We start from the raw sequence: 23,845 nt of genomic DNA on the forward strand, positions 1-23,845 counted from the left end.
TTTTTATGTTGGTGGTTATATTCAGATGATCCAGTTTCATCTTAATTTCTATTTAAAGTGATCAAGACCGTAAAAGAATCCATTACTGCCCTCTCTATCTAAATTCCAAGTTTAGAATCTTCATTATCTCGTGTACCCTGAAGTAACTCTGGAGCACCCTGGATTTCCTTTATTCACCAACACTAAATATTCGAGTGTACAAGGCCATACAAAGTAAATAAAAATGAAAAACAAACCTGTCTCTCTCAAACATGTTTGTTCAATGTCTCTTTCTAGCCTGTGTAGATTGAGTCACATCTGTCCATTAAATTACAGTGTAATTTAATCAGTAAAAGCTTTTCTTTTATCAGTGTTTCTATTATCTGTCCCCTGCAGAAAGCCTGGCTTGACGGCTGACTAGTATTAGATCTTACCTTCTTGCTTTCTTTAACTGTCATTATGCTACTCAGAACATAATTGCTGCACTGTGTGAGTTCAAAATTACTCCTAGGCTGATTTCCTATGTCTCATGTAAAGAGTATACTAAAGGGGGCATACACAAAATGGTCCTTCCCTTAACATGGTCATGCCAGACCTCTTTTTTAAGGCCTTTGGATTACAGAATCGCAGAATACCTGCCTGGACACATTCCTGTGCAATCTACGCTAGGTGAACCTGCTTTAGCAGGTGGGTTGAACTAGATGAACTCCAGAGGTCCCTTCCAACCCAAACCTTTCTGTGATGATCCTTACAGACCTCTTTTTTAAGGCCTTTGGATTACATCTATCATGGCAGAAGATACAGTCTGCAGCTGAACTTGCAGTCCAGTCCCAGGTTGTTGAGGCCATAGAAACTGTCATCATCTATTTCCTTCCACTTCTGACTCAGACACTCAGGCTTCCTGCAATGGAAGCAAGAGCAGAAGGGACACTGCCTGAAGCAAGGAGAAGCCAGGGATAGGAGCTGGGAAGCACTTCTGTGTGGCACATTATTGTCACAGCCTATCTCCAACAGGCCTGCAGTAATGTGACATGAGCGTTCTCTTCTAGGCCATATAGCCTTTTCTAATGCCTTGCTCTATTGTAGCCTTCAGTAACTCCAAGCGTTACTATATCTGTAAAGCCTAAAGATCCGTAACAGTAAGGCTGGTTGGTGTAGGAGTTAGCTTTGCCCTTCAAGACCTTCTGAGGCGCCAAGAGATGCCCATAGTATCTCCTCAGCCACTGAACCAGCCTTGCTGAGAGTGTAGCAGAAAACTCATCTATGAACTACAAATGTACAGGGATGCTAGAAATCGCCATCTAGTGTCAGATAGACTAGGATACAGTCACCTTGCTTCCTCATCTTTAGGGAGCTGTCAAATCTTTGTGCAAAGTCTCTGGTTTCCCTTAACAGGGTCTCTCAAATACTGGTGTGTAATTTATCAAGGCCTGGTACTCTGTCTGCTTTTAATAGCTCTAATTGGTCAGTTGTCTGCTCCAGTGCATTGGGAAAGCTATTTAGTATGCTACATCCTTCCACCGCAGGAAATTTATCTCTGCTTCTGTGATGTTATCTTCTGCTTCCTTAGAAAATACAAAAAGGAACTATGCTGCACTAGAATCACATTAAGATTTTTCATAAAATCTGTTCCTGGTTCCTGTGTAGCTAACCTTTCCTAAGCTTGTGTTTTTCTTCAAAAAGCAGAGGTTTGGCAATTCTGCTTTTCTTTCTAAACAATTAGGGATATTCTAAAGAATATTTAGCAAACTATGACTGTCAGCATCCAATACACATTGAGTATAAGTCCAGGTGTGAACAACCGTTTTGTGTAGAGTTGGACAAACAAGAGGTCAGTAAGAAGAAAGTGGCATTTTGCTATAGCCTGAAATGATTTGAAGGAGTCGACTCATGTGGTAACAGGATATAAGTCAGGGGTTAACACAGTCTGCTAACTACAGGAATCTGTACTGGGAAAAAGACAACAGCCTGGTGCTATATTACAGTAATCTTTTTTCAGTATTTGAAATGTGAATTTGATTTTGAAGGTGGGTTCATGTCAGCACAGAGCCAGCAGAGCTAAGTCATGTACAGATGGTTTTCCAACTGGGAATGTCAGATCCCTGTCTGCATGCATTTTGCTATTGTGTCTATTAATAGCTACCTTTTTAACCCTCTATCCATGAATACTACATAACTCAAAGAAGAAGTGAGTTAAGTTTCTTCACAATAGTGTGTTCATTCCTACTTTTTTCTTCATCCATGATTAGATAACTGAAAAAAAACAGCCTCTTATTTCCCAAATAGAGCCAGAAAATGAAAAGATTTTCCTGGACAGCTATCAGTGCCCCAGCTGTATTCCCTACAAGTCTATTTCTAGGGAAACAAGTTGTGATTCAAAGAAAGAAACAAAAAACACCCAACACTGTAATCCAGATTACAGCTAAATTGGAAGCCACTGGCAAATGCACAGAACATGCTGCACTGCCTCAAAATAAAGGGCACATTGTTTTCCAAAACACAGATTTATCCAGTTCTCTCTGTTATTTGAACAAAGACTCAATTGTATTAGCAGAACTATAACTTTGCGTTACGTTTAAAGAATGCAAATCAATCTTTATCCTATCTGTATGATACTATTTCATAAGGCTATAAATTCATTGTTAACTGTTGGTTGGGCTTTTTTTCTTATTTTAAAAGAGCCCATTGCTACTGCATTTGCAGTTTTTTAAAAGGTTTACATTTGGAATGGAAAGAAACTTGCTTTTTGCAAACAATAAATATCACTAGTTGAGAAAAAGCAGGAGTACTGTACCCTGTCAAAATGATTGAAGGATGCTCTGAAGTCATTCATTTGTTCCTGGGTGATACCCTTGGCATCTCTTGTGAGGATCTGAGTCTCAACCTCATTGATAGTTCGAGCAATGGTGGTAAGTAGGAGCTCCCATCCAACACGGATGTGCTATGAGAGAGAAAATACTGATTTATTAAAGAATCAAATATATTTTTCTAAGAGTATAAAAAGTACAACAAGGAAAAATCAGTTCTAAATATTTATGTGATACCTTTTCCATTCCACTAACGCTATATTGCTACGAAGTACCCTTAAAAATAAAAACTGCCTTCAGAAAAATACACAACTGGTTTCTAAATGGGTGCTTCTTCATTAAATTAAAAATAAGTTAAATAAAACAAGTCCTATGAGATTATTAGGAAGTCTGTCAAAGTCCATCCTATGTTGCACTGTCTTCAGATCAGGGCAGATAATTCTATGGCAGAATAAACTAACAAGCACAAAAGGGAGTAAATGGCTACCTCCATAGTATAGTTGGTGTGCTTGTTGTCAAACACCAGGGCTTCTTGTATAAGTTGGTGATCTCCTTCCAGTTTGTCAATGTTGTGTTTATAATTAATGATATTGTGCTCATATTGCTTCAGCTGATTCATCTGGTCCTCCAAAGGCCCTGTCATTTCAATAGAGCTGCGGGCAATTTCCTGTCAAAAGAAACAAAGACACACACCCGCCCCGCAGAATTTAATCTTCAGATTTGCTAATTCGACCAACGTTCACATAAATATGTAATATTTTTGTATTAAGAAGCAGCAGTAAAGAAACTTCCCTACAGTGGAGATGATAAGTTTTACTGTAGAAAACGTATTTTGAAAGAAATGTGGCACATTTATTTCTGGGATCAGTATTGAGATCCTAGTGATTCTGGTATCTTTCCTTTACAGAAAACAGAAGCCAAATAGTGACTGTTTAGCGACTGATTTTTCAAAGCTACATTTCCTGCTCACCATCAAGATACCACTTGTACACACTTCCACAGTTTTAAAAATCATCTTCACAGGTGCTAAATTCTTCAAGATCAAACAGCTGGTGAACTACCATGGAAATTGCTGTTATTCTGTATATAAAGCACAGATCAAAAAATATAAAACACTTTGTTCATCAGCTTCTGCATGACGGTCTGACACTCACTTCCATCTTGGTCTGGATCCATGGCCCAATGACATTGGCCTGAGCAGCAAACTGGCGACGCAGGCGCTCGTTGGCATGCTGGCGGGCTAGTTCCTCCTGCAAGGATTGATCCCTCTGAGGCACCAGCTGCTTCACCTGTTACAGTGGGAAAGCACTAAGTGTGAGCAGGAACAACTGAATAGTATAAGGACAAATGGAACAAATAAGTCTACAGTTACTAATTTTTATTACTGATCTGAAGGCTGGTATCAGAAGGAAAAGCCAGAAATATGATCACTATTTTATTTACTGATTCCTTGGTAACATAAGAAATTGCTAACGTGGTCTTGGGCAGCCTGACCAGAGACACTGACGTGGAGACACAAGAAATTCTCACCTTTGACTGGATTCAAGCTCAAGACAATTATTTAACTTGAACTCTTTTTACAGCAGCTACTTTGATTTTCTTTTGAAACACAGGTGATGTTTCAATCTCTGAGTAATTGTTCTAAGAAGAATCAGTGCAAAACATTTTATTTGAGCACAGCCATAACAATAACATGAGACACACTGAGCCCATCATGTATATCTGAAGGTCTCTAATACATTACAAATGCTTTTTTTGGCTTGCCCTGGGAGATTGTAAATTTAGGCCTTATTGCTTGGTTTTTGTAACCCATTGAATGTGTGTTCTTGTCCGTGTAAGTTTATGTATTGGGTAAATTCATACATTCTACCCAATCATTTACCTTTAGCATATTATCTGGCTTGGTTCCTAATGAAATAAAGTTTGTGTGATTGCTCTAGGAGCCTCTCTTTAATCCCTGTCCAGTAATTTTTTAAGGCAATAGCCAACTTCAGTCTAATTGGACAGAACATTAACGGTCTCAAAGATGCTATTTTTTTTACAACGTCTGTGAAAAGCAGCAGCTGGGTAGAAGACACACGTGAACTACTGTTTATACTGAGAGAAAAAATACAATAATTTTCTGTTCTTTTGAGAGCACCCCCTGGCCTGTCCACTGGGCAGCCACCAGCTCTGCACTAGCCCCAACACATGCTTCTCCTGCTCTGCCAAAAAGGACATAGGTAATACTGAGAGATGGGATGTTGTGAAGCAAGCCTAGCAAACATAAGGGAGATCATAAGATGCTGTAAAATGTTCATTCTGGCATCTGGCAATCTAAACTAATTTACCGATTTACTGTAGAGTTCTTTGAATATTCTCAGTATTCTTAAGCTACAATGTTACAATGTTAAGCTACTATGTTACAATGTCTTTTGTGTATTTAGCATACATTACCTTTTCCCACTTGCTACGAATCTCTTCCACAGTAACAGTGCTGTAAGGATTGGTTGCACTTATTCTCATGCTGTAACTCTGAATAACTTTTTCAACTTCATTCTGGATTGACAGTATGGCCTGTCTTTCACCATCTGCCTCTGGCAAAGTAGCTTTAAATTGATCATGTGCAGAGATTAAGCTCTAAAATAGGAAACAGAGAGGGAAAACGTGAAAGCCTTAATGTTCCTTTCAACATCTGGAAGATCTGCTGTAAATAAGCACAGCTCTTCTCTCAGCTACCCAAACACCCTATCTACATGTATCTGTAGATACAGAAAATAATACATGTAGATATATTCATAAAACAGCCCCCATTGACTTTATCACGACCATTGTGTCTTCCATGATCTCTGAAATATACTTTCATACCAATGAAGACCATATTTATAAAAGAGCAGACATTGCCTATCACAAAGAAAATGTCAAGACAGTATATGGGTGTTCTACTCTCCAAGAAGGAAAAGCTTCCATTCTTGTCTTCCCTATGACTGTAACCCAAAAAATAGACAAGTTACCTGAATTTCCTCTATGCTATGAACAATAAACATGTCCTGTAGGTCTTCCATAGCACCTTCCATCCAGTTGTTGAAAGGAGCGGCTCTTTTGGCAAACTCCAGGTGAAGCTGATCAATTGTTTCAAGCAATTTCTCCGTTCTCTGTGCAGGTTGGGAAAGGTACATTCCTTTGTTACCAGGGTAAGACCTAACTCCAGACACATACCCACCCATGCACAAAGTTATGCTTCATCTTTTCAAAAGCAATTGTTGACTGATTTCACCCTCTGCTTTAAGGATTTTCACTCGAGGCAATTGCAGTAAAGATACTCGTGAATTGAACATTTTAAAAGAGTGTCTGCCTTTGAAGGATAACAGATGAAATTACTTTTTCACTGCTGATATTTCAAGTATTTTTGTTATTCTATAGGCAAATAAATTAAAATCTGCTAATCTTGCTTTAGTAATTTTTTGTAAGTATAAAAAGAAAGAGTTAGACATAAGTTTTCCACCTTGGCATGCAACTTCTTCTTTTCTTAAGGAACAAGGTTTTGGAAAGTATCTCAGTGTTTTTGAATACTCACTACCAAAAAATTAACTCAGTACTGGCCATTATCCTGTACCTCACCTGATTAAGCTCAGACAAGTGTGAAAAGGTAAGTGCCTAATGGCTTTTGTTATACTTGCTGGACACCAAATTCCCAAAGAGTGGTGCTATAAACTGCATGCCATTTGTTGCTGCTTTAGAACTGTTCTTGGCAGCTGAGCACTGTCAAGTCTGCCCTGAGCAATTCAATCTGTTTACAAATGAAATGATACCAAAACGAAACGGAGATCTGAGGAAAGGCTTCACTGCTGTTTGGATTCCAAAGCAGATGTCCAATGGCACTGTTTCCAGATCTGAAACAAATGGTTCATTCCCCCATCCGTGCCTCAGCTGAGCTGCTGATCATTGTTATATGGCTTACCTCCAGTGCCTCTCTCCTTTTCTGAGTAAGTGTTCCCAGGCTGTCCCATTGGTCACATATCTTTTGGCATCTATCATTGACACTTGCAGCATCATGGTAGTCCAGTTCACTAAGAAAGAGTGAAGGAAAAAATATGTGTGACTTTCTGAAAGACAGGAGCAGTTGCACTGTCCACACTCTTCCACTGGCCCTCAGTAATTCTTCCACTCTTTTTTGCAATATTTCTCCTCCAGGTAAGTGTTGCAGTAGAGACATGTGTGATCTAGACAATCAGCACTTCAAGACGCACAACACAGGAACAAGATCGACCTCCTTTATTGTGAGAAAAAGCAAGTATCTATCTGTGCCATCCAGGTATTAAAGACAATTAAGGTGTCTAACCATCTTTTTCTCAGTATTCCTGTGGCACAAGCGATTTGATCTTCAGAAGACCAGAATGCTTCAGTCTGGGACTTTATCAAGTTTCTGAAGATTGGTACAGCTTTAAATTAATGGCCTGAAATGTAAGTTTTGTTTTAAGTAATCCAATGATCCTATACAGCCTCATATGCTCTGAAATTATTTAACTGAGAAACAGACCTCAGGCTGCATTCAAAGCATAATCTCTCTCTCACAGGCCTGCCCAGATTTGGGGCACAGAAAAAAATTTTCATCTTTCTCTCCAGGAACTCCTCACAGCACTACACCCTATAACTGGCTGTCTCAGAGAACAGGAATCTCCAAACCTGCGTATGCCACCAGCATGAATCGCTGCACTCACAAAGGATGTAGCAGTTAGCATTGCTTTTTTACCTGCTTAATAGACTTATATTATCCTGACAGAAAGCAACTTACTGTTCTGCCTAAGACTGGAAAAACTGTTTAAGGTTCTGTTCTGAGATTCTGCAGTGAGTCTGTCTCAAATAGAATTTTTGACCTCAGCAGCAAGTAATACCCTTGGTTCTGCTGCAGCCATCGTGATAATAATAAAATACATGTCTTGGGCAGTTTGGAAGCTCACCTTTATTGGTGTGCCATCATCCACTGAATCTAGCTCTTGGCTGCTCCTCAAAGACACTTTGCCCAGTACTAAGCATCGCAGAGACTGTATGGCAATATGAAGCTAAGATTTACGTTAAGGTTTGAACAAGACATTAAATGCAGATAGAATTTGTTCCTTTCTTTTCAGTATTCTTCTCTAGGCAATTGGCAAAAGGAATGTACAGATCACTCTGCCAGTAACTTAGAGAATCACAGGGGACAAATGAGGACAGAGGTAGCTTTCCTCTGTGAAGCTACACTCTAGGCTAGGAGCAGTATTCACGCTTCCTCCTCCAAGCCCAGTCAGAGCAAACTGGTTTTGGAAAAAGTTGAAAAGTATGTGAACGATCCTGATTAAAAAGGTTTCGGAAGTGCTGCAATGAATCAACAAGTAATAATAAAATGATGTAACAGTTTTAAAAAATAACAAAACCAAGCCCCAATCGTGAAAGTAGAACTGTTACTGTAAGAAGAAAGCTGCCAACAAGTCATACCACACAAGGGCTCCTTAACTTGAAAACTTGCTTCCTCCTTTGGAGCAAGTCTTTTTATGAGCCTTCAAGGGATGCGACAAAAGCCATCTATCTGTTACAAAATTTTAAGTCAGAACCGTGGAGCTTTAGATGAGTTTTTGGCTGGTAATCTTTTTTTTTTTTTTCATTTTAGCATTTTGAAATTATTAGATGATGTTCCTAAGTGGATGGGATGTGGAGATATGTATTCTGGTCTCTTTCCGCATAACAAATCTAACATATCAGAATATGGTCAAGTGCCGGGTCCTGCACTTTGGTCACAACAACCCCAGGCAGCGCTACAGGCTCGGGGAAGAGTGGCTGGAAAGCTGCCTGGCAGAAAAGGATCTAGGGGTGTTGGTCAAGAGCCACCTGAATATGAGCCAGCAGTGTGCCCAGGTGGCCAAAAAGGCCAACAGCATCCTGGCTTGTATCAGAAACAGTGTGGCCAGCAGGACTAGGGGAATGATTATCCCCCTGTGTTTGACACTGGTGAGGCCCCACCTCAAATCCTGTGTTCAGTTTTGGGCCCCTCACTATAGGAAAGATATTGAAATAGTAGAGGGAGTGCAGAGGAGGGTGACGAAGCTGGTGAAGGGTCTGGAGCACAAGTCTGATGAGGAGCAGCTGAGGGAGCTGGGGCTGTTTAGCCTGGAGAAAAGGAGGCTGAGGGGAGACCTTATCACTGTCTACAACTACCTGAAAGGCGGTTGTAGCATGGAGGGTGTTGGTCTCTTTTTCCAAGCAACAAGTGATAGGACAAGAGGAAATGGCCTCAAGTGGTACCAGGGGAGGTTTAGATTGGATATTAGGAAAAATTTATTCATGGAAAGGGCTGTCAGGCTTTGGAACAGGCTGCCCAGGGAAGTGGTTGAGTCACCATGCCTGAAGGTGTTTAAAACACATGAAGGTGTGGTGCTCAGGGACATGGTTTAGTGGTGAACTTTACAGTGTTAGGTTTATGGTTGGACTTGATGATCTTAAAGGTCATTTCCAACCTAAACAATTCTATGACAGAGTATTTTTGCTTCAATGGATCACTTATCTCCTTTTGTCGACTAGGATAAGGGCAGGTGTCCTTTCATGAAAGTGAGAGACTGATTGTACCAGCTGTGGCCAAAGTCCTGGAAGGTAACGTGCAACGTTCCTCCGCCAGCTATGCCAGGGAGGTTCAGCCATTCCCCATAAGATCTTTGCTATCCTATTTCTTCCAGGGATACATGCTGTGGACAAATAGGTAGGAGAATAATATTATCAAAACAACTTTTTAAAAGGGCACCTGTGGGTCAAAAGTCATAAGTGAGATTCCCAACTAGTATTAAACAGTGTAGCTCCACTGCCTTTCTTGGCCTGCTGTAGTTTACTTCAAGTAAGTGTGTCAAGGAGCATTTTTCTGTTCAAACCAGGGGCAGAGGAAGAAATAACTACTGATAGGAAATTATTTACTTGGAAATAAAACACAGGTTTACCTTCCTCGTCCTATTAATTTTTGTGTCTCTCTCAACATCGAAGCTGTGAAGAGACTAAACTTCATATTTTGTAAAAAGAAGTTTTGTTTATCATGCATATATAAAGAATTGCTGCATATGTGCTAGAGATCTTCTAAGAAAACAGTCATTTATATTTATTTGATTAGTTGAAATCTACGGCCTTTGGAATTTAAAAATCACTAAGCTATCCCTATTGATCTTACAAGCAATTCAATCTCATCTGTAAAGAATTAAAAATTTATTCAAATTTTGTCCTGATTCAGAGAAGTACTTAAGTAAGAGCTCAGTTTAGGAACAGTGATAGTGTCTCAAAAATAACCTGTTGAGCAACATGCTTCAGCACTGCTTCTGAACCAGGCTCATATTAATCATGCACGTAAGCACAATTTGAGCCCAGGTTTCCAGAAGCAAAAAGACTCTCCAAATCAGTGTTACAAACAGTGGTCTTCTTGGCTGAAAATAAATTGCTACGCTAGAAGTGATGGATATGCAAGGAACTACATTCCAAAAATTTTATCTTGATGATTGAAAACACTGAAATGAGCACACAAGACCATAAATTACTATGGCACTTCATAGTACAGCTCACTCAAGTTCTGTTTAGCACTTGCTATGTCATAAATGGCAAATCCCATTTTAGAAATGCCTTTTTCCAGCTTTGTATATAGCCCTATCCAAGCCTTGTTAGGCCTCACTGCCAAGGAATATCTAAGTCTCTACAGGCTGGAACATAATAATCTTATAGCAGCATCCTGGGTGGCATCACCTGCTCGCACACACACACTAATCTTTTATCTAAAAAGCACCAATCAACAAGCTTGTAGCAACTGTAGCCTTAGGCACACAGTGGACTGAGGTGTTGCAGCAAAAAACTGTAACTGGTAGAGTTCAAGGTCACACAGCAATTGTTCTCCCTTGAAAAAGCAACATCAGGCAGCCAAGAGATTGTTTAAATCAAAACATGGATGTGTATTGCCTTGGAATTTAGACACAGACAATGATGATTTCTTTAAGGGCCTGATCCAGTGATGAAAAATAAAATAAAACAAGAAAAAATACCCACATTGACTTCAATAGGCTTTGAATCATGTGTCAACACACATTTCTTAGCTCTCGGACATTAGTCAATCCTTCTTTAAAAATATGAAAAGAGAAAGAAATTAGCATTTGCCTCCATAATTTCATTGTGTGAGGAATTATGTACAAATAATTAAAATTAATATTTAAATATAAGTTGCCTGCTTGCAGCTAATAATAAAACTTGACCTTTATGACCTTTCATTCAGCATTCTCCAAGGGCATTAAGCATAACTGAGCTACAGAGTCTCAGTGAAAAATAAGGCACTGAGGCACTGATAGCCCATTGTACAGAGAAGCAGAGAAGTCAAATTAGAGCATCTCTAAAAGCAATGGGTTTTCAGCACTTTTGCGGCCCAGGCCACAAATAACTCATTTAACTTCACACAGCAAATTACTGAAACAACTGAGAAGAGACAATCTTAAAATAGACAGGATACAGTGTTCACTGGCCTCACCAGAGGTAAAGGACACAGGGTTCAAAATGCTGGTAAGCAGATGCACTACATTCCCAGAGATTCCCATCACTTGTAAAGGTGAAGCTGAATTAAAAATCATTAGGCGTTTCAGAAACTTTCTTTAGTATAAAGAGGAACAAATAACTCCACAACAGAGATCAAGGCACAACAGAAGGTGTTTTATAAGCTTATATACTCAGTGAAATCTCCATCCTCTGTGTTTTTCAGACTTCTTTGACACTAAGTAAAATCCACTACTTACTCTGCCCACTATGCTTTACTCCTTTAAATAATGTTGAAAAACAAGATTTTTCTTCTAAATCCATTTGAATTATACAATTACTATAAGTCAGGTATGAAATACATTTTTAGACAACTTTCTGTTTTTTAAACTGTTAATGAATGTGGAGCTGTTTATGAGTCACGGTCCTTCACAAAGTAAAAAAGGGCATATTTTTAACACTGGATTTTTGCGTAGTAACTGTTTTGCCTATTCAAAAAGGTGAGAAACTGAAACTTGGAGAGTTGAAGCCAAGGGCAGGAATCTGAGAATTTTGATGTTGGCTCATGTTTCAGCCACTACTGCACATTTGTTCCTGTTGGCTTTACAGATTTATACTGCGGGTGAGCAATTACTTTAAGTATGTGTCAAATTGCTAAGATCAGGAGTAGCACCATTGATTTACAGTACAAAACCACCTCAATTAACTGTGCAAGATTATAAAATCTAATGTACTTAGCTTGGAGTACACACCGAGACGGATTTACCAGAATAGGGACATCAGTATATAACAGCACAGTCCTGTCAGTGTGGGCAGAGTTTTGCTGACAAAACCATGCTTTACACAGGACTTCTGCTGCCATGTGTCTGTCAGTCAGGGGCCTTGAATTTTCACATCCCTGACCTATGCAGGTGGTGTCAATGACACAGATGTGGCCTAAATGTGTTGTAGAATTGTCCTGAGCTTTAGTTGTGTTTTCTTCTGGCATAGCATGCTGAGTGAGCAAGTGTTGGTCCTTGTGGCTAAGTTGATGGAAATGTGGATGAAATCTCAAGCTCTCCTGTAGGTGCTTGGTTGCCTTTGTGACCCTGAGTAAATTAGTTTCCATATGCCCCACTGCCCTTTTTGTAAAACAGAGACAATGGCACTTCCAAATACAATACGAAGAGATTGTGAAAGTAAGTATACTAGAGACAATTAAATCTTCAGAACAGTCAGTGCCTGACCCACTGCTACAGAGATAATTTAGGGATGTGAAGCCTTTTGAAAGGACAAATATACTTGTGGAAAAAGACTTGATTTTAAGTGAAGATGCTTGATCTGTAATTTGTGTAAGTGAATTTTTTTTCTAAGTTAAACAACTCGTAACCAGTACCACTCAGCAGACCATATGAACTGAGAAATAAACTCCTACAGCATTCCCATCAACACACAATGGACTCATGAATAGAGCTAATGCTAAAAGCTTAGTGTTAAGTCAATTTTAAAATGTTTCTTTTCAAATAATTTTGGCCAGTTGTATAATCTATATTTGGTTGGGGTAAGGGGGAGATGAGGGAAAGGTCTCAGTGACCAGCTCAGATAATATACTTATGAAGCTATCTCTGGAATTCTTACGTTGGTACCTATGACACTATCAAATTCATTGGAAAGAGTTTATCGCAAAGTTAAATGTCAGCAGCTGCAAGCCTTTAAATGGAACATACTTCAGCTCCTGGGCAATGGCAGCGATCTGTTCCACCCTGTCCTGGTGAGCAGCCAAATCGCTCTCAAAAGCTTCATGTTTCCTTAACATAGCGCGGACTTCTGTCAGAGTAGCAGATTCATAATCCTTCTGAAGTAAGATCTGCTCTTTGCCTGAAAGAAGAAATTAAAATACTAGTATTTTTTTTTACTAATTTGTTGGTTAGAACAATTGCAAATTTAGTCAACTTTTTCAACCGACTCATTGTGAAGATCGTATGTATGAGATGAAGTCCCACCCTCACTGAAATCAGTAGCAAAGTGTTAGCACAACAGTCTTAATTAGAAATACATCTTTTTAAAGGTTTATCAATAATTCCTTGATTCTTGCATAGGCTGTTTATACTGGTCTAAAATAGTATTACATTGCTTGAGAAACTGGCATAAAAATGGTATATCGGCAAAAAACTGAGGCTATAAACTATTGCAGTAATTCTTTTGTAGTGTAAAGTAATGAAACCAGAAATCACACTACCATGCTCAGCTTCACTCTTAGTAATGATCTATTATTCTTTTTCATGTTCTGCCTTGAATTCATTATTCATTCCAGCACTTCCAAAATAAATAATAATTTTTTTTAAAAAAAACAAACAAACATTGAGACATGTGGCTGTCTTTTGTATCAAACACTGAATTTTAAGTGGAAAATACCAACCGATTTACAAAGGGCTAGGGAAGCAAAGAAGTCAGAAACTGAAATATTACTCTTCAGTAGCTCCTGTGTTGGACAAGTGAATCTATACAGACAGTCCCTATAACTGCAGCTCACCACATGGCATTACACAGCTCTGTGGATTTTACAGCCGGAAGGGACTATTGTCTCACTTGCTGTGTACCAGCTTATGTTAAGTTTTTACTGCATAACAGCCATAACGTGTCACCATGAGCAGTTTATGCTGAGAAAATAGGCTCTAAGGGCTGATAAACACTGTAGATTCCCTTCTAGTATCTGCCTGGCAGCCATTTACAGCCTTGTGTGCTTCCAGCGACTGTGTTATGGGATAGACTCCGTTTTACTTTCACCGTGTGAAAAGAGTCTAGCTGGAAAAAGCCAGAAGCACAGCAGAAGCAGGAAGACTGTTATCAGGGCAAACAATAGGATGATAGAGTAGATCTATGGTTAATGGTCTCCAACAAACTTGTGTGCCTTGGTACAGTCCTACAGCTCTTACAACTATACATAAGGTTAGGTTACCATTAAAAATCACAACTATAAATGAGATGTAATCCAGGGTATGGAGCGAAACAGAGATGAGTCCATTATCATGTAGTTTATGTGGACTATTCAAAACATCATGTTGGCCAAATGATAATCAACTCAGAATGAGTCTATTAATGATTTCACACTTAACCAGTGGTGTCACTATATTCCTGGTTGGATTGCTGGTGTATAGGAATGCATTAGCAGTAATGGCTTCCATTCAACTGCTGAATTTTCCCACTAAGTTTGACCCACTACCTCAAGAGTACAATTTTTACAGTTACATTTCATTAGCAACATGCCTATGAAAGTTAGGATCAAGACTATAGTCAACAAAGCCTGCAATTTTATCTGTTATTATTTTAGGTTTCTGAAACTGTCCAAACTACTTATGAGCGAGTTTCTGGCTCACAAATATTGAGCACTGACGGTTCAACCTCGAACATTAAAACACTGAAAATGTTAAAGCCATCTCTGCTCACCATATGCCCACTGTTCATGAGTGGAAGCTTTCTGCCTGAACTTCTCCGCCAAGTGTTCAAGTCTTTCCAGTCTTCGTATTTCATTCAGCAGCCACTCTTCATAGCCTTTCTCAGCTTGTTCAAGTCTCTGCCAAGCGCCGGCAATATCCTGTGAAGAGGATACATGGGAGAGAGGGGATGAAAGTATAATCTCTTTTTATCCAAATTTGCAGATTTCTGATTCATTCGCAATTTTGCTCCAAAAAGCGAAGGTTTTATGTCCAGTTTTTGTAAAATCACAGAATCATAGAAAATATTGTCAGGCAGTTCAGGAAGTCTTGTAGTCCAGACATTTGCTCCTAATAGTGTATCCTACTCAGGTGGGCTCATGAAAGGAATCACTATACAAATGGCTTCCAAGCAAAGCTACACATTTAGGGTCTTCACAATATATTAGAATCATAATTGTTTTGGTTGGAAAAGACCTTTAAGATCATTGAGTCCAACCATTAACATAGCACTGCTAAGTCCCTCTGTGCTTTTACCTCCCATTTTACAATGTGTATGTTCCATTATGATGTAACGATCTTTTACGAAAAAAAATTGCTTTGCTCTTGGAAGTTGACAATAGCAAAATGTATTAGTGTCAAGAGAATTTGGTGTGTTTTATCTGGAATACAAACTCATTTCACTTTCTGTGGTACACAAAGTTTTGTGAGCTTCCTCAGAAACTCAAAGGCAGTAGGAAACTGAAGTGACAAGCCCCTTATTTTCTGCATAGGGGAGTGGACAATGGCCCTCTTCAGATAGTGCAATCATCTGTTTATTAAATCTTAGCAATCAAAAACACAATGAAAGAACAGAGTACCTAAGCAGGTTTGCTATATTCCACAGGAAATGTTTTGACCCACAGTCAACTCTCAATACTTATCAGCAGGTGAGAATTCTTGGTACTGACTATGCTTATCATCACAGACATAAGAAAAAACAAAATTTAATTTTAAAAAGTAGGAAAAAAACCCCATAAATATATTTTGAGCAATGGCTGTTTCTGTAAGTCTGATGACCAAAATATTAGTGAAACCACTGTGAGTTTTGCTTAAATAAACAATATTTGGCTTTACTGATAATGAAGTACTGATAACACTCACCAAAAAAAAGCTCTGTATCGTTTCATGTCTCAAGACAATTTGCACTTGGGGAAAGCCTTCAAAGAGGCAGAAGCATGCTTAAGAGAAAACAAGATTCTAGAATGAAAGGAAACGTCTAAAAAGAGCGGTTTGATATTGAGAAAGTGCAAGAAACTGAAGTTTCTGAGAATGACTTAATATGGCATTTCAATCTCTCACGTTGAAATTTTTGTGAGAATGTTGATAAAAAGGAGAACAGGAGAATATTGATGCCGCCTTTACTTACTGAAACCATTTTTCCCTCTGATGGCATGAAAGCTGGCCGATTGCTGATCCTCAGTTTTGTCTGCAGGGTGTTGAAATTGATCTCCAGTTGACATTTCTCTTGGACTTTGGGAGGTTTGTGTTTGCGGCGGTAGTCCCGGAAATCCTCTAATTTTTTCTGCATAGCCTGCATTGTTTTTTCTGGGGTCCTGTTTTCCAGCCAAGGAATTGTCCGGCGAATCCATTCTAAAAGCTTTCAAACCAACACAAACAATTGAAATAAAAGCAATGGAAAAGCAACCAAAAAAAGATCATATTGAATGCACATATCCTAATCAAGTTTGTTCCTTTAATATTAATAAATTAAGTTGGTGTCAGGACTTTAATGGCAAGTAAGCACAGGATTTTCAAAGCTGAACAATACTTTTTTACTAATTTGCCCTGATACTCTACATATTTGTAGAAATACTTTTATTTTCAGAAAGACAAAAACATATGTAAGGTGTCTCTAGCTAATTACTCAGATGCCCAGTTACCCAAAATAACTTGCCACTTTCAGAAGTGTTGGTCTTTATGTCTTAAATAGTCATAGTTAGGAGATCAGAACAGACAACAGCCAAATAACTCAGGTCATATAAAAGTCTTCACTCAGAAGTCCGTTAGTGCCGATGTAGCACTGCTGTCTTTGCGTCCATCATCTTGGTATGTTTTTGCAGGTTAAAGGACACTGGGAGCTCTCACTTGTGCACGATACATCTCTAGTCCTGACTTAACAAATTTGACATTTACCAAGAAAGGACAGGAGGAGCACAATGTGCCACCTTCATTCATTCATTTGCTGCCTGTGTTCACAGGTGCACTGTAAACACTGTGAGAGACCCTGTCCAGGTGTGCTTTGCAGAACACAAATCCAGTGGGGCTTGGACTGACAGGATCTTGTATGTTCCACATGTGGTCAAGGATGGCTGTCTTTGGAGATTACAGAGACAGCAAGTCTGGTTTTGGGACAGACTGATGACAGTCCTCAAAACACTCTTTTTGGCACATTAATGAGACTGAGTGGCTTGCTGGAGGTCACACAGGAAGTCTGTGGCAAAGGAGTCACCTGAAATCTGACGTCTTGGGCAACTGAGCTTTGTACCCTACCACTGTGAGATTTACCTTCACTTTGCTGTCTTGCAGACAGTGCACAAATCTTTCAGCTTTCAATATTTCATGAACATAATTATTGCTACATAAAAGATACAGCTGTCTTTACCTCACTTGCTAGTCTCTCATACTCTTCCATCAATCTCTCATTTTCTTGATTCACAGCAAGCACCTTACAGATCCGGTTAGCTGCAGTCTCAGCCTGTAAAAAACAGCACATAAACAGAACATATTCATAAACACATTCTGAGAAAGGTACAAGCTTGGACAAAGAGACAGAATGTGGCCGTGGCAAACAAAAATCACATTGTTTTACAGTTGTTGATTTGTGCTCCTAGGCTACTTAGATATATATTTACCGTCCTTTTGTAGTCATAGATTCCAATGGCCCGAATAAGGCACAGATCAGCACAGAAGTCACCTTGCTGTACAATGAAGCTTTATTATACAAGAGGGCATTCCACACTGCCATTATGGTTGTCTAATAAACCATCTATTTTCAAAGAAGTCTTAGGACATTCTTAAAGTTATCCTATTAGGTTAATTTTTTGAAATCACACCAAAAAATTATTAGATTTGTTAGCCATACTGGAAAGACACCCATGTGATTCAGGAGTCCCAGACTACTCTATATCTGCACATCATAGATACATATACCCTCGAGAGTATATGCAGCTCAACCACTGACATAAAGTCTTTCCATGCTTCCTGACAAATTTATTTGTGAAGGCACTGTGTAGCTCTGCCATATTTAAAATTTACACTAATAATCTGACATCACAGATGTATACTTTCATACAAATGTGAGTCTGAAGTATATCTAATCAAATAAATACCTGTGCAGACTCCTGTGTTAGAGTATTTGGAATCCCCCTTTTGCATGAAGAGCAAAACCTTCATACCCAGAGACAAAAGGGTGCAACAGCATAGCTGTGCTGTGATAAGGTCTAGGGGTTCTACTAGACAGGACGGGAAATTAAATCCTGAGGATGAAGGAAAAATATCAGCTACTTGAAGGGTTCTTTATTGTTTTTTTTCACATAAGTTGGCTTATGTCCATTTGTAGGCTAGAAATGTATGAAGTAGAACAGTGGGAAATGCCACATTTCTAAGTGATAATCCCACCTTTTGTGACCAATCTGTTGCTGATGTTCTTGACTCTTATGTTAGTACTTTGATCCATGAATCATTTCATTGGCCTCAGTGGGAACCAGGCACAAATACTGCATTGGGTGTCTCCTGTGCCTTTCTGCATCTTCATGTATCTTTGAAAATCTAGCCCTAAATTACTACTCAGCATGAGTAAGTCTAGAATAGTCTCAGTCTCCAAAAGTCAAACATTGTTTTATGCAGCACACACATAACATGTTGATGTAGCAAAAAACAACAACTCCATTTCACAGTACCTTCAAATACAGCTTTTCTGAAAGTCTTTATAATAACCAAATAAAGACCCAACATTAGAAACAAGAATGTCCATTGGAGTTAAAGAAGTTCAACTTGCTACACAACATTTCACTAAAACAGGTTCAAGTGTTGGTTAAAAACAAGTATTAGTGCTCAAGTAATACTAGCAATTGTTAAATTAAGATGACAAAGTACTAAATTAGTTTTCTTTTAATAAACTAGTGGAAATGTGAAGCAACCAATCAAAACCAAAGCAACCTGAAGGGACAGTTGAGTAATACCTGCTCTGCTCCAGCAAAAGCATGGTAGAAGCAGGACACATATGTCATGATAGCTCTCTCATCAGGTTTGGGAGTGTTCACAATATCTACAAGAGGGTGGGGAGAAATGAAAACAAAACAAAAAAAGAATCGAGGAGTAGAAAACAGGATGAATTAATAAAAGTACAACATAGTGTCATTCTGATTGTTTTCTTTTCCATAGCTCTGTACTATAGAAACCCTACAAAGCTGGAATAAATTTAGTGTTACATTGGCGGGTGTTGACAGAATAAAATATACACTAGAAATTCAACATAAGCTCTTATAAAGAGGTGGATTAATTTTTTTAATAGGCTTGATCCTGCAGTGTTGCACAGGGGGAGTGACCTTAATTTTACCAGAGCTGTCTGCTCAAGAACTGGCACACAACTCTCTGGTGACTTAGAATGTGGGGGTCTTTTGACTGACATTTTGATCTGGGAGGTGTTCTCTCAGTGTTGCTTGTGGACTAGCATTATAGCCTTAGCATTATATATCACTATTCTTTATACTTCTAATACCTGATTTTCCTTCTTTTCATTAGGACATGATTCCAGAGCTTTTCTGAGATGTTTCTGTGTCTACTTTGCATAACAGCAACATCTTATGTTGCTGTTTGTACTTACCATTAAGCACTTAACATTTTAAGAACAATCCTGAAAGCATAAGAAAAGGGTTTACTTTCTGGGCATCTGTTATGATGATTTTGACATCTCTGTAGCAGGAATAATATCCAGCAGAGACAAAAATGATAGCATTCTGCTACTGAAATTGTTTTTACACTCTATTTTCATCTGGCATTTTTAAAAATGCTTCAAATGAATGCACACAAGTTCAATTAAAGAGAATAATGTTCTCTATCCCCTTCGGTGACCAGCTGTCAAAAACCTACTGGATATTATTAGCAAATATACAGAAAGATGAGACAGGAAGGCTTACAAATGGATAGACTACTACTAGCTCTACAGAGACAGTGGCTCACAGAGAAGATCAGGCAACAGGAAATGTGCTCAACTCTAAGATGCTGTCCTAGTAGCTAGTGAGGAAAAGATCAGAAGAGGAAAAACTGCTGAAAGAAACAAGACAGAAGGTGAAGGATGAGATCTGATCCATCTTCTACAATCTCACCTTCTGAGCACCAGCAAATGCATGGTAGTAACAGGAAACATAAGTCATAATGGCTCTTTCATCAGGTCTGGCAGTATTTACTACATCTGTGTAGAGAGAAGAAGGTTAACTGCTCAGAAATTCTCACAAGGTCCTTCCATCAGATTATGCTGATAATGCCACCTCAGTGCTGCAAGTATTCAAAATAAATACAACATTACTCAGATTGCATCTGTTTACTGATATCAGTACAAAGCTACCTAAGCTTTAGGAATCAGTAATGGAAAAGATATAACTCTCCCTGAAATGGCAAAATATCTGAAGGCTGAGATGGTACAGAAGGATATTGCTGCCTTCTGGTTTGTGGAAACTTCCAAGCAGATGGCATGGCTTGCAGATCTACTGGGCTCAGCTTCACTGTCGCTCTAAACCAACTTCATCTAAATCACTAGAATTATTCCAGAATTAAGCACAGCCACTGACAGTCACAAAATAGGAATGTGTACAGTGTATATTAGCACAGGGTCCCTGTGACTGGCAGCATATTGATATATATTGGAAACCTGTAGGACTCCTGCACTCCTGTGCTAAGAAAAGCTTGGATAGCAACAGCTTTGTAATCCCTGCACCAGTCTGTCATTTTAGTTAACAGCATAAATTAAAGAAGAGTTTGGCTTGGCTGGCTGATAGCTTTGTCCCTATTATGTCAGAAAAGAGTAAAAGTATAGAGAGGGTGCAATCAAGGTATGTCTACATTGGTAAAAATGGACCTTTTCAATACTTAACAGAGAAAGGCAGAAAACTATGGTTTTACACCAATTACGGCTGAGTGATGAATGATGCTAGTGCAAGTTGCAAGGATTCCTGCCAATGTATGGAGTGGGAAGATACTGGTGTGAAAAGACCCAGGAATGAGGTGACAATTTCTAATACTAACAGTGAGATTTCTAAGTTCAGGAACAATGTATTTACTGGTTTTGCATCTACTTCACACAGTTGTGAACAAAACTTAGCAAAGTTTCCACTGAGAACACAGTGGAAATAAAGAGAGTAAAAAGTGATGGTAAATATGTCGATGATGTTAGAAGAAGCACAGTTTCAATTCCCCGCCCCGCCAAGAAGAAGAATAGTAAGATAAGGGCTAGAATGTGCAGAAAATTGGGTGAGGAAAAATAAAGTTTCTTACATTGTATGTGAAGATAAAAAATAAAGAACAGAGATTGACAGCAGGAGCTGTTCAATGGTAAGGTGGTAGCACTTCTGTTTATTCCTTGCACAGTATTTCAGAGCAAAATAATTAAGTGGTGCTTGAATGAGGAAACGCAAGTTAAAAAAAATGAAAAGGAATAGTTTTGAATCATGAAGATGAAACAAAGAAACATCTTCGATGAAGAGGTTACAACCTGGATTTTCCAAATCATCTTGTATTGGCCTAACCTTCCTACCAAAGACTTCGAGGGGAGCAGAAACAGTGAGTTTGAGTGCTCTGGATAATTTCTGTGTTATCACTACTCTACTGACAAGCCACCAGCATAGAGTCTGCATACTTGGAGAAGAATGCTTTGAACCAGTGTAGGCAAATTCTAGTATTTTGGCACCATATTTGCCTGGAGTACAAAAGTTTGGTTATCTTGAAGAAATTTGGGAAACTTTAATATATATTTCCTTGTTATTGTCAACAAACTCTAAAGATTATTGGAGAAACCAAACATGAAGCTATTTGTTAAAACTGTCACTGCAAAAGGTTTACAATTACAATAATGATAATAATGATGATGATAATAATAATAATAATGCTTCCCTCAACACAGCTCTTTCTCATAGGAGGCATGTTAGTACATTTTGAAAGTTCTGTACTTCTATATCTGGCCCTCTCACTTAAACTTTTTAAAGGGTGAATATGCTTTTGCTTTAAGCTGCTAACAGTTGTATTTCCCCTTATTAGACTTCGATTTCTTAAAGGCAAGGATTAACTTTTGATCCTGCATTTTACCTCAGTTATCATAGTGGGGCCATATGCTCAGGTTAGGGTTCAAAGTGCTATAATAATATAAATAATAACAAACAAGAAGGAATTAAACAAAAAGTTAGTGAAATTATCCAATACATTTGCAACAAGAAGGAAAACCTTGAAAAAAAAGCAGGTTGCTCTGTTGTGATTCATGGCAAAGTAACATTGAAATTTGCTACATACAAAACAAGTTTTACTGCCTCCTGCTTGTGAGTAACGCAAACTTCAGTAAGATATAACTCACCTTCTGCATCCAACATCTTAGGAATATCCAAATGCTTTTCAGCAATTTCCATGGCAAGGTTGATATTTCCTATGGGGTCATCCTGCATTAAAGAGGAAAATACAACTCGTCAAATATAGAAGTTTTTCCTTGAGGCAAGACTACAGTAGGTATACTAGAACTTACTCTGTTTTTCCAAACTGTAAACAGGAGTGACAACTATTGTTCTTCAAAAAGCAGAGTATAGGTTTGTGAAATTTTGGTCTATGTGCTGCTGTACTTTCAAAAGAAAATATGAATAAGCTATTATGTACCATTATGACTCTGCTGCAAATAAATTCTGGATGGGAACACAGATAATGTATGCAGTGTAGACTCATAATTTTGAGCTAATTTGGAATGAAGTACAGCCAAGGCCACTGGTCCAGTAGGCTATGCTAGATCGTTCATGACAAAATTAGTCCTGCATGTTTTTATACCTACTATACGCTATATTACAGTGATATATATTGAGTTCTCTGTTGGTCACATGCATGCGTGACAAGAAGCAAGAACAGACAGAACAGTTCTCCGGAAGGAGCAATACTTCCCAGTTTTGGACAGACAAATCTGATACATCTCTATAAATTTAATTTTAGAGCTGTGAAAATTCGAGACCTTTCTTTGGTTTTGAGATTTTGTGTTGGTTTCTGAAGGGAAAAGAAAGGAAGCAGTAAACACAGTTCCGATAAACAGCACGCATTTTATGTCTTGCTCTACATATAGCTATTGTTGACAATGGAAGAATGTGTCAGATTAGGGTTGTTCTTAAAAGCAGCCTTCCTGTATCAGCTTGGAGTGAAACCCAAGCTGATACACCCTATGTGAAAAGGCAGTTCATGCCACTAAGGCTATAATTATTTTCACATATTCACAGACTGCTAAATGATCATAGCCACTCTGAACAATGCCAATGTTTATAGAGAGAGGTTGGGAAAATAGGACACAGAAGAGCAAAGTTAGAGATGCTGGTGGGCACTGAAAAAATGTTAACAGGTTTTCTGGAGGGAATTGCCAAGGCTTCCATTTGAATACAGATACTTCCTGTAAAGGGATCTAGTCTTGAATATGCTTCTTTTGTTATTTTGAAATTAATTTAGTGAGATTATTGCTATGGAATCACAGCAGTTATTTAAGTTTCACAGAAGTCCATTCCTCATGCACATACATATGCCAGGTATCATAAGTAGTAATGTCCATGGCACGTCATTCTATGAACATATCGTACTTGACAGCCTTTCCTGCTGCATGTTCAATAAAATGTGTTATGAAGAAGAGTTTATATTTTGAAACCTAACAATTCAGGTATAATAGAATACAAAGTCTCTAATCGTAAGTTCTCACTCTATCATCATTTAGCAGTTTTGTGCATCATTGACATTCAGAGAAACTTAAAATGTGTACAATATTTCAAACCCATTAACTTATTTTTGCTATTACACTAGACACCATGTGTAATACAACATTTAGTAAATGTGTATAGAAAAACTCTTACTGAAATTAAATAGGACAAAAATACACTAAAT

General features: G+C 38.5%; 1 protein-coding gene across 1 annotated transcript in view; it reads right to left on the reverse strand.

Annotated features, from left to right (window-relative positions):
* The window catches only part of ACTN2 (actinin alpha 2), a 69,695-nt gene that overhangs the window by 8,548 nt on the left and 37,302 nt on the right, over positions 1 to 23,845 (reverse strand). Inside the window, exons 7-18 of the mRNA XM_082049076.1 lie at positions 22,302 to 22,383; positions 18,922 to 19,007; positions 17,343 to 17,435; positions 16,107 to 16,337; positions 14,712 to 14,859; positions 12,992 to 13,142; positions 6,727 to 6,835; positions 5,780 to 5,920; positions 5,223 to 5,405; positions 3,941 to 4,075; positions 3,274 to 3,453; positions 2,774 to 2,920 (exon numbers count right to left, since the gene is read on the reverse strand). Coding sequence (XP_081905202.1) covers positions 2,774 to 2,920; positions 3,274 to 3,453; positions 3,941 to 4,075; positions 5,223 to 5,405; positions 5,780 to 5,920; positions 6,727 to 6,835; positions 12,992 to 13,142; positions 14,712 to 14,859; positions 16,107 to 16,337; positions 17,343 to 17,435; positions 18,922 to 19,007; positions 22,302 to 22,383 — 1,686 coding nt within the window. The remainder of the gene's footprint in view (positions 1 to 2,773; positions 2,921 to 3,273; positions 3,454 to 3,940; positions 4,076 to 5,222; positions 5,406 to 5,779; positions 5,921 to 6,726; positions 6,836 to 12,991; positions 13,143 to 14,711; positions 14,860 to 16,106; positions 16,338 to 17,342; positions 17,436 to 18,921; positions 19,008 to 22,301; positions 22,384 to 23,845) is intronic.

Source organism: Streptopelia decaocto, assembly GCF_964273445.1.
Source record: "Streptopelia decaocto genome assembly, chromosome: 3".
NCBI lineage: Eukaryota > Metazoa > Chordata > Aves > Columbiformes > Columbidae > Streptopelia > Streptopelia decaocto.